Here is a 10,978-nt window from a genome sequence, read left to right as displayed (position 1 = left end):
GGGCTCTACTACAGGACAATGATCCACAGCAGGCATCAAAATCCAAACCACAACATAGCTCAAGAAAAACAAGCTGAGGCTTCTGTGGGTACAGGACCGTGTTTCCCTTTTGAACTGCAGCAGAGGGCTGTGGATTTTGTCCCCCATCACTTACACTGAAAGCTCATTAAGAAGAGATCTCTTAATGGAAGTAGGTAAGAACAGGAGGGATTATTACAGCAAGCACATGCTGCTTCATTATTCACCCGAGAACCCGTCTGTTGTTGTAGGACAGACTAAAACAGACTTAAAACTCTTTAAATAAATGTGGAAGTGGAAGCGTGGAAGGGTAATATTTACATGAGAGCTTGAAAGTCACATGCGGTGTTCCAGACGTAGTTATGATTTGTCCGACAACCCCTGAAGGCATCGGGAGCAGATGTGAACCAATAGCGTGCGACATCCTGTCGAAGCAAAAAAAAAAAAAAAAAACGTTCTGTTGAAAACCGAGACGAGGAGCGAAACGCAGGGTAGAAACTCACCGGCTCCGGGGCCAGCGTCTGCAACAAAGCCTCCCAGAAAAGTGAATGAGAGAGCCGATATCCACCTCCAGCCAACCGAGTGAACAGACTCTGCGTTTTCCAGCCAGTGTGCCGCAGACAAGAAGCGCAGATGGTGAGTGCTTTTGCTCGGCTGTTGTGTGTCTGCAGCCTCCCCTCCCTCCGCCGCTCTCCTCCCGGCTCCTGTTTTTTTTTTTTTTCTTTTTTGGTGAGATGAGATGAGGTGAGGTGATGATGTCCGTCCGCTCACCCGTGGTTTAGCTAACCAAGAGCCGGTTTGTTGTGTAAGCCACGGTGTTAATCTTGGGTTTAAATGCAGTATTTAGGCACTAGAGGAAGAGTTTGTTTATTTAAAGGATATTTAAACGCCCGCCACCGTGCTCCTCAAAATGCTAGCAATGCGCCGCTTGTTTTAACGCCTAGTAGCTAGCTTGATAGGCTAATTAATATTAACTAACAATGCGATTTAAATCAGGTCAATAATACATTTAAATCACATTATCCCTGCTTGCTGGAGAACCTCTTTTTCTACCTGATCATTAATAATTTTTTTCTTCGTAGTGGCCGAATTGTAAATTGATGAGTGGTTTAATTTTATGTGGTGTTTTTGTTTTGTTTGAGCAGCAGTTTCCAACCACAGCAGATGAATTTGTGTATTTGCAGATCAGGGTTATAGCTGGCCTGCTGAGTGGTGCATGTAGTAAATCAAGTCCGCACAGTCAAGTACTCTGTGAAAGAGATTTGCAAATAATTTAACCCTATAAACCCTAAACAAACCAAATTAAACAAATAAGCACAGCGATGAGAGCAGTGCTTTCATTTTAAACCTGCTGAATACCGGTTTATCTAAGGACACTAGTGTGTATGCAGCCATTCTCATTCAAACTAAATGGTTCATAAAATATCCACTGCAGCTTATGAACTCACCTACAGCTGCTGTGATTGTCAGATGAGTGGATGAGGGGACTGGATTTTCAGCATTAGATCAAAACGCTCCGTTTTATACAAATGTAGCGCCTGTGTTTGTTTTGTCAAGTAGTTTATAAGCTGCTCTGTGGTCTGGTAAAACCACTTTTTATCCATCCAGGGCACCACATCTACAGCAGTCTGTCATTATAACCCTGGCATATGGTGACAAGGCTTAAGTAAGTATATGGTCATTTTCATTTGCTGCCGCTGTCAGTGGACTGCTTGACTGTAATTTCAGTCAGAGTTGACAGCACAGATTGACGCCCTGCTCCTTTGGCTGATTTACGCCAGTGTTCTGATGGATTTTAGAGGCTGCTGTTGCAATTTGACTGACTGACTCGTTTGTCCAAAAAATAAATAAGTAATGCGGATTTAGACAAAGCACATTATACAAAGCTGCACATTGAGGACTAATAACATTTATTTTGTTTGACCGTGTGCTCACCGGTCAAACAATTACCATTAACGGCACAAAAATCTGATTTTGTTTGTTAGAAGTGCCATATGCTGAGAAGGGGGGGGATGTTTGCCTGCTGTCAGATGTGCAGATCAGTATTAAATGGGTCGCCAGCAGGTCCAAGCCACAGAGCTGCAGGCAAAAGTGGTCATAGAAATAGTTTTAACTAGCAGCATACCTGTCTATTCACATTTTCGTGGATTTTTTTCTTTGTCTTAATTGTGTTTTGTGACGTGTGCTGCACTTGGACATGGACACTTTTTTTGCAAGCCAAATCAGCTGTGTGTAGTTTAGAGGTCAATCTTTTTCAGACAACAGACAAATGTCTGATTGCCTATTTGGCACATACAGTATATGTGTACGAGTGCACTCTATGAACCAATTAAAAACATTTAGAAACCTTTTATAAATGTATGATTTTAAAGTTTACCTCATTTTCTCTTCTCCTCTGGGGAGATCTTTGCATGTAAGATTTTTTTTTTTGTTTTTTTTTTTGTTCAAAGGCAGGATAGGGCATGTTGTCTTGAATTCCAGTCCTGAAGGACAGTTCTGTTGTGAAGGGTTCCCACTCCTGCAGCACATGATAACATCTGATCATTTGTAGCACTTGAGGCTATTTCTTCACAACCTTCAGAGAGTTTGCAGATTCCATCCAGCAACCTCTCACTGTGTCAAGTCAACACAGGCTCTGGGTCCTCGACACATTCTTTCACAGGCTGACACTGGTTTTGCACTTAAAGAAAATATAACCAGACCAGCTGCTGCAGCATACCAGCACCAAACTTAGCTTTATGGGAGCAAAAGTTGCTGACTTATTAAAAGTGAAAAATCAGTTTCACTTTTCTCTATCTGAAAGGGCAGCCTGCTTCTCAGAAATGGAACATGCAAACGATGCATAGTAAAATTTGTTTTTTTTCCCTAACACCTGAAAAGCTTCAGTTCTTCTTTGAATCAACAGAAAGAATAAAAAACTTCATAAACACTGTCTCTAGAGCTGAAACAAAAATGTAATTATTCAATTAGTTTTGGACTGTTGGTCAAATAAAACATTTGAAAACATCATCTTGTGCTCTGAGAAATTGTACGTTAGCTGTAGCCCTTATTTCTCCACCTTTTTCGTGACAGCCAGTGTTGCAGTGCTTGTTATCCCACATTAACATCGTTGCATGTTTGGATAAGCAGCCTCCGCAGACAGGAAGTGAAAAAACAAGTGTCCATCAGTTTGCTAGAGAGACACACAGACCAAATGTCTCTTTGCAGTCAAACACAGCAAAGTGCCCCGTCATCTCGTTGTATACAGGAAGTTCTAAAGGGGTAGAGAAGTAGTGGCTGACCAATCGCTCCACAGACTGGTGTGATGAGCCTCTGTCTGCATGCAGACGGATCAGACTGTTTCATTCTGCTTTCATTTAGTTCCCCAACAAGTGTCAAAACCTCATGTTCTGCTCATACTCAATTTTCCATCACAGGGAAACTTTTTTTATTAAGCTCATACCAGACATGAGTGTTTTTTGTCTCAGTCATCTCGTCCACATAACTTACTTGGTCTCTGCATGTTCAGAGTTACTAATGGAAGATTGCTGTCAGGGAGACGCTATATATCTTCCTTGCAGCAGCAGTTTTAGTTGTTGGATCAGTGCCATGGCTTGCAGGTCCAGAAAATGCAATACGCAGTAAGATGCAATCTTAAGACTCGTGGTTTATGTTGCTGGCATTGGACTGGAAAATGTTTTTTGTTATGATTATATTCATGTCAAACTCCTTGACATCGGACAGATGGACTTATTAACACTGTTTTGATGTGTGTAAAGGACGAGGTGCTTCACATCTGTTTTTTTCTTTTTAATTCCTCCCTGCTGTCCCAAACGATTAAACAATGATGTTGTTTCTAAATATAATAAGGAATGAGAGAGAGTCTGAGCCTTGCTTTGGATTAATGACATAAGACATTTGTTAACATAAGGCCTGCCTTCCCTTCTAGGGGCCTGTTGCAGTGCACACAGTGTGTACTGTGTGGGGGACTAACCTCGCTCTGTCAGAGGGTAAAAAAAAATCCACATACTAACATTTATATCTTGTTTGATTTGTAAAAAAAAATGTCAAGTTGTGGTTTTACACAGAAGTTATGTGCCAGACTTTCTCTTCAAGAAATTCTTAAGAAGTTTTTTCTGTTTCCATGCTAAGCTAAGCTAACTGGCTGCTGACTGTAGCCTCATACTTACCCTACAGACATGAACGTGGTATCTGAGTTTTTTTCATCTAACTCTGGCGAGAAAGGCAAAAAAGCAAATGACTGTATTTCCCAATACTTTTCCTTTTAAACACATAAACAGAGAAAGCCTCCATCAGATAGCTCTGGGGTGATTGTAACCTGAACACAGAAACACACAAACACACAGGCATACATGTGCAGGTGTGATTAAAACTGAAGCGAGGGCTCACTGTGAGGGATTGATGCTGTGAGGTAAGAGTTGAGGCTCTGTTGCAAGAAGATTTCACCACTGGTGTGAAAGTGGTCTTTGTTTGGTAAGATACAACTCTCCAGCTGGCTCTAGCCTCTCTCACACACTGGTATGTCAAATTGCTTCACAGTTAAAACAGAGCTGGGCATGGCAGAGCTAATTACATACACCACAAACCTGCTTTATTCAACTTTACATTGGACACTTTGTTCACTTTTCATTGCCCGCACTTCCATGCAGTTTCTTATCTCCTGTATTAGTTAGGAGGACTGTTGTGGTAATTTGTGAGTAGTATGTTTCCGGGCGGATATCACGATTCTCTTGTAGTTTATGCCCCCTGTACCCCAAAGCATTCATACAGGACAAAGGGTCATTAGGAGTCATTTATTGGGATGGATGTCAGCTAGGGGTTTAGCTGCTGCTGTCCCCGTTGGGACTCGGAGGAAGCCAGATGTGTCATAACAACTTCCTGTCACATTTGTGCCGTTTGGTGGCAATTGAGACTCATGTACATATAAGGCAAGAGAAGACAAGATGGCACAGGCTAATCTGAAGTCTTCCTGGATGTCTGTGTATGTGTGTGTCTGTGTGTGTTTGGAATGCATGCCTATCCCCTAACATGGTAACTAAGCTTGCTGCGTTCTTTTTACCAAAAAAAAAAAAAAAGAAATTGGCAATTCTATGCTTTCACTTAGATCACTTTTCCCTTTTTGGCCACATTAATTTCATGATTTCATATGTACAAATGAACCCCTGACTGACCTCGTTTTCAGCATCCCACCGAAGTAAACCTTCTCTGTAAACGTACTGTGAGAACTTACAGATTCAAACTTCAGTTATGTTCAATAATTTTGAAAAGATCAAATGGCTCAGCAGCTGTGCTGCACCAACAGGAAGTGGTCTAGCATGCAGCACTCTAGACAACCGGCAAAGTGTGGGCTGCTCACAGCAACATTAACTGAACTTAAGAGGATCCAGGGATAAAGAGGAGACAGATATGATTGCATCTACAGGAAGCTCCGTGGCCTCACTGTTAATGAGACAATTATTTCGAAAGCATGTCATCCGGTTCCCATAAGTGCAGATAACAGTCTTGCTGTTCATCGTACTTTGCTGTTGCCCTAATGTACCACTCAAGAGGGGCAAAAATAGTATGCAAATTACAACACAGAGGCAGCTTTCATGCAGTTGTAGACTGCTCCCTCCAGATGAACTCACAACTGATCTACAGATAAGGAAACATGAAATAACAGTATATACACTGTGAGACTATATGAATTTGTGAATCCCAGAGATCTCGTCATGCTCTTTAAACTGTGATCACTGTGACTTTAACATCTCTGGTTGTATTAGCTTTGGAGCAGTGTTGCACATCAGTGAGCAGGACTTCTGGGTCAGCACGAGTTTTGTGGTTAATGCACACTGAAAACTTTGTGCTGGTCATGACGGTGACACCTTTTGAAGAGAAACTTGTTGCATGCTTAGCTTCAGCACTTCTTATTACCCACACTTGGGCCAGAGTTGATATTTAAATGAAAAGTTTCTCTGGTAAAGCCTTGATTACTGTTTACAATCTGTAATATTTTCGGCAAGTTACAAGGACTCAGCAGTATTGGATTGCTAAGTGATTGTTATTATCATTATTTATATGTCATTATTTTTATTTACTATTCTTATTTCTTTTCCTACAAATCGATTCAAGGAGTAAGCAGCAGTTATTTCTGATGCCAAAGCTCTCTCACTCACTCTCTTTGCAAGTTTGGTCGCAGCCCCACAATCCCCCTTCATCCACCCCTACCTCCAGCTCCAGCCAAACTGCCTTACATAACAGGGTTTTAGCAGAGTCGGCAGTGGACTTCCCCCCCCCCCCCGCCTGAACAGGGGCTGCCCTTCTTCCCCGCACACTGGCTTTTCCATGGCAGTCACTGTGTACGTGTGAATGTCTCTCTGTTTATTATCTGCTTGAACTACCTGTTAGTCCTGCTTAAAGATGAGGCTGTGCTTGTTGCTCCTGGGGACCGGCTGCAATACTCCAGAGGGCAGATACAGTCATTACTCGTGTGCAACTTCCTCCAGCTTGAGATCGTGCAAGCTTTTCTCTTTCCTCTTAACCTTCTCAGTGCCTCGGCGAGGTCAGTTCCTCCTGTCATTGCTAACCAAACTGCAATTATGTGACAAAAACATCGACGCCTACAGTGTGCACAGAAATGTGATGACCTGTGTTAAATGGCAGCCTGAAAATTAAAGAGTAAAGCCACAGTTTTGCATGATTATAGGCTTGAGTGAAGGAAATGCTTCATTACATGCATGGATTACAAAGCTGTAAAAGCATAAGGTAGCTTCAAAGGTAACGACCGGCAGAATAGGTGTCAGTCATGTGACTTCACTGAGAAATCTCCCAACATTTTGTAAGAGATTTCGTGTGATACTGGCTTGTGAAGTTTCTTAACCGGTAGGCCGATTCTGAGCTGCAGCCCCGTGCGGAGTCGCCCGCAGCTCGGCTCACATGACCAGACAGAAGGCACCTGATCCTCTCCCAGGGGTGCAAAGAGACAGATGGAGCAAATAGAAAGAGGGGGAGAGAAAGACAGATCAGATTGACAATACTAACACGCTGATAAAGGTAATAAGAGGACAGTACAAAATATCCGTCCTTGTGAAGCTCTTTTGTTGCCTGTAACCTAATAGGTCAGATATTGACTGCTGATGTCGACCCATATTTGTTGTTCCACTGTAGAACACAACGGACGTCTGTACACACGTTTAAACACATTTGTTCATGTTAAATTTGTTTTCCTTTGCTTTCCCAGGACACCAGAACCCCCACTGAAGAGAAACCTGTCCAGCGATCAAAGGTAAATATACATTGTCCGTCTTCTCTTTCTCATCTCTCATACATTGTCCTCTGTTCGTCTGTGTGTGTTGCTCTTGCCCCACTTCACTTTCATCGGCCTTTGATCTCAGGAGAGAGCGGAGGAAGTCTTTCCTGCATTTTGTGTCTTTTGTCAAAGCCAGCTTTCGTCTTGCTGAAGATCAAGGCTTAGATCACCTCCTGTTTGTGTGTCTGATGGTAAATCTGTGTTTATGCTCAGTCCTTCAGCTTTAAGACTCAAAAGGAAGTCTGTTCATCATGTGAGAAAACGGTATACCCAATGGAGAGATTGGTTGCCAACAACCAGGTCTTCCATTCAGCATGCTTCTGCTGCAAGCACTGCAACGCCAAACTCAGGTGACTATATACAGTTCACTGTTTCTTTGTGTGTTTACTTGACTTTCTTCTTCTCCTGACTCCTTTGGTTTGTATATAACTGTGTAATCCCTCCCTTCCCGGCAGCCTTGGCACATTTGCAGCTCTTCAAGGTGAATTTTACTGCAAACCCCACTTCCAACAGCTGTTCAAAAGCAAAGGCAACTACGACGAGGGCTTTGGACGCAAACAGCACAAAGAGCTCTGGGCCTCCAAGGATACAGACAATATAACAAAGACAGCATAATCATGTCTCCCTGTGTCCCATCCCAGCCTTGCCTCTTCCTTTGCTTCCTCCTAACACCTCCAATACATCACAATGAGCACATGCCTCATATGCTGGGGCTCACTCACACGCTCACTCGCTTTTTAAATGCCATCAGAACAGATACATGCACAAACAGTTCGGAAATGACTGGCCAGTCTTAATCCATACCACTTAAAAATTCATTTTAGGGATATTTTGGGTTTGATTTTATTGATAATCTGTATTTTTTTTTACTTTATTTTCCAATTTCCTGTTTGGAATTGGTAGTTGATTGTGACCAAAAATCTTCTCTGGTATGGGGAGTAAAATAATAATTTCTTTTATTTTCTTCTTCTTTTTTTTTTTTTTTTGTTTTTAATAATTTGCACCCGTTCTTTTTGGAAAACTGTATGCTCAGGCGAACATATCAGAGGGGTTACAGTGCATCCATGTTTTGCAGTAGAGCATACACTCAGGTCAATTTTCACCCAAGGATTCTTAAAAATATTGCATATTTCCTCATTTTAGCAAAACACAAATCAAAATAATAGTCCTCAGTATTGTGACTTTGCTGTCAGAGACACTTTTGTCAGGTTTCAGATATTTGAGGAACAAACAGGGTACAGAGTACTGTAAAATAACCGCGCACATCAGCAACAGCTCACCTCCGTGTTTTTAATTTTAGTTTTATTATTGTTCGCATCATCCCATGGTTTGTTCTTGTTTTAACGACCAGTTCGAGTCTTATCGTTGCATGTTGGTATGACTGGGTCTTAATAGCCTTATCTTACGACTTTATCGACCTTTTGTGTTGTGAATGATTTTATTTGTCTCATTGATGCATAGCAGTTCACTTTTTAACGTTTTTAGAGGCACTTGAGTTTGGATTCGATTGATGTCATTGCATAAGTTGATCCTCTCTGAGCTTTTATGGTTGAAATTTTAATGGAATTCTCAAATTGTGTTTTGTATACTATCTGTACATAGAGCTGTAGTTTGTGACTAGTGAACATTCCCCATCATACTGTGCTCTCGTCTTGCACACGCAACCACACATGATCACCAGACAAGATGTTGATAATAACAGGGAAACCGAGGCCTCGTCCGTAAACACCCGTCACTACATCGTAGGAAACATTTTAAGAAGAGCTGTAAAAATGTGGTTAAATGGATTACTTCAGTTACAGTTCTGTGCCACAGATGAGAATGTTGATGGACAGAGCTTAAGCCTTGCAGGAAACCACACACTTTTGTTCCATCGTCACTTCTCTCTTGTCAGTTCTTGGCGTCTTGTGATGACCCCCCCCACCCCCGCTGTATTTGAGTGTGTTCTTATAACTTGCTACTTTTGATGGGGACATAGATCCAATCCAAACATAGTGTCTTGAACATCAGTTGTTATTCGTTGCCCCCCCCGGTCCCACCTAGTAAGCGTGGGCAGGTTTCCTTTTTAAATGAATGCCTTCCTGTTCTCATCTCATGTCTTATTAGCTAAATACATCTTAGCACCTGGACCTATTTCTTAATATGGAATTTACAGTAGGTGGATGGGAAGTTTGTCACAGTGTTGGTCCCCTGATGTGCTCCTGCATGCTCCATGCAAAACCCAATGCAGAGCACCCTCTGCTGGGGAAAGTGTGACAGTAGTGTTGAGTGTGAGAGGAAAAAACATAACTTTGCCCAAGAACTTCTCAACATAGCCTTTATTTGAAGTTTTTTTTTTTTTTTTTTTAATACGTTGCCTCAGTCTGCAGTGCAGCTGCTGCACTCCAGCCACTTTTGATCTTATTTAATCGCAGCACCTAAGATAAACGAATCCAGTTAGACAAGATTTCCACAACTTTATTTCATTCTACACAAAGAATGAGTCAGAAGCCATTCAAATATCTAATTTTAGAAAATGTCTGAATACCACTGAGACTTGACTGACACTTGAATGACACAAAGTACTTTTTGTGACTGAAGGTTTACTGTGAATTTAAGCATGCTGTGCAGAATAGAAAGCTGAACTTAAGATGGATATTTGCTACTTTTTTTTTTTTAAAGAGAAGCCTTAGAAATAAATAGCTGATCTTATTGCTTTTTCAAACCAGACCTTTTGAGTGCACAGTTCTTTACAAAGAAATCTCCTGATCATGCCTTTTCAGAAACAGACCTGCTTACTCTTGAGTCCCACTTTTTATCATTGAATTACTTCACTCAACCAGCAGCCATTTTTTTCTCTATCTAACCACTTTTTAGCCACGTGTAATGTACAATAATTCAAGTTCTACTGTGTGTGTGACAATGTATATTTTATATTTCATTTTTGTCATTTTAAAATGGTCCTCTGGATCCCTGAGAATGCTTTAAGATCAAGAGTATTGTATCTAGAAATGCTGTTTTGTCATTCTCCGTTAGCAGTTCGCCAAGGTACAGCTGCAAAATCTGTGAATTGCAACTTCTAAGTGTAACAGAGCAGACAAGGTACACTTTACACTGGTGCCAAGAGGCTCAGGTGAATGATTGCAGTGTAACGTGGTAAATGTTAAATCTGTGAGTCATTTCATTTTTGTGCTAAACTTGATGTGGACTTACTTTTCAATGCTGTTGTCATGGAGACATTTTAAATGTATGCATCTTTGAAAAATGTATTCTGTATTACAGACTTGACCTGTGGATTGAGGTGGCCTTACAGCAAAAGGACGCTTGGACTGTGTTGGCAGTCTTTCTCCTCTGTTCTCCCTTCTCTCTATTGCTTAGCTGTGGTATGAACATTTTAAAAAATGTAAGCGCCCCCTTTCTGCGCAAATATACACAATCATTTTGTGCATTTTCTTTCTTTTATTTTTGTTTTTTACATGCTTTTGGAGAAAAAAAAAATAAAATGCTGGTGTTGATTGAATGCATCGACTTTCTTGTGTTTATTTATGTCAAGGTGTCTAAATCCTTAAATTCCCAAGAGGTTACGGATACCAATCAATTTATTAAATAAATATGACCAATAGATTGTAAACCTGTGACTCCATGTTGGTGTGGTGGAAGAAGCATTCAGTTTCTTTAAGTAAAAGAAGGAAA

The 10,978-nt window shown here is 41.2% G+C and overlaps 1 protein-coding gene across 1 annotated transcript; it reads left to right on the top strand.

The window, feature by feature from the left end:
* Nucleotides 1–455: 455 nt before the first annotated feature.
* limd2 (LIM domain containing 2) lies at nt 456–10,805 on the top strand. The gene is made up of 4 exons (XM_041063604.1): nt 456–654; nt 7,238–7,282; nt 7,520–7,656; nt 7,762–10,805. The coding sequence occupies exons 1-4, from the start codon at nt 652–654 to the stop codon at nt 7,919–7,921; spliced, it is 345 nt and encodes a 114-aa protein (XP_040919538.1). The 5' UTR covers nt 456–651; the 3' UTR covers nt 7,922–10,805.
* Nucleotides 10,806–10,978: the final 173 nt, after the last annotated feature.

The sequence above is a fragment of the Toxotes jaculatrix genome, chromosome 18 (genome assembly GCF_017976425.1).
Source record: "Toxotes jaculatrix isolate fToxJac2 chromosome 18, fToxJac2.pri, whole genome shotgun sequence".
Taxonomy (NCBI): domain Eukaryota; kingdom Metazoa; phylum Chordata; class Actinopteri; family Toxotidae; genus Toxotes; species Toxotes jaculatrix.
Note: the sequence above shows the minus strand (reverse complement) of the source record. Positions and strands in the feature narration are given on the sequence as shown.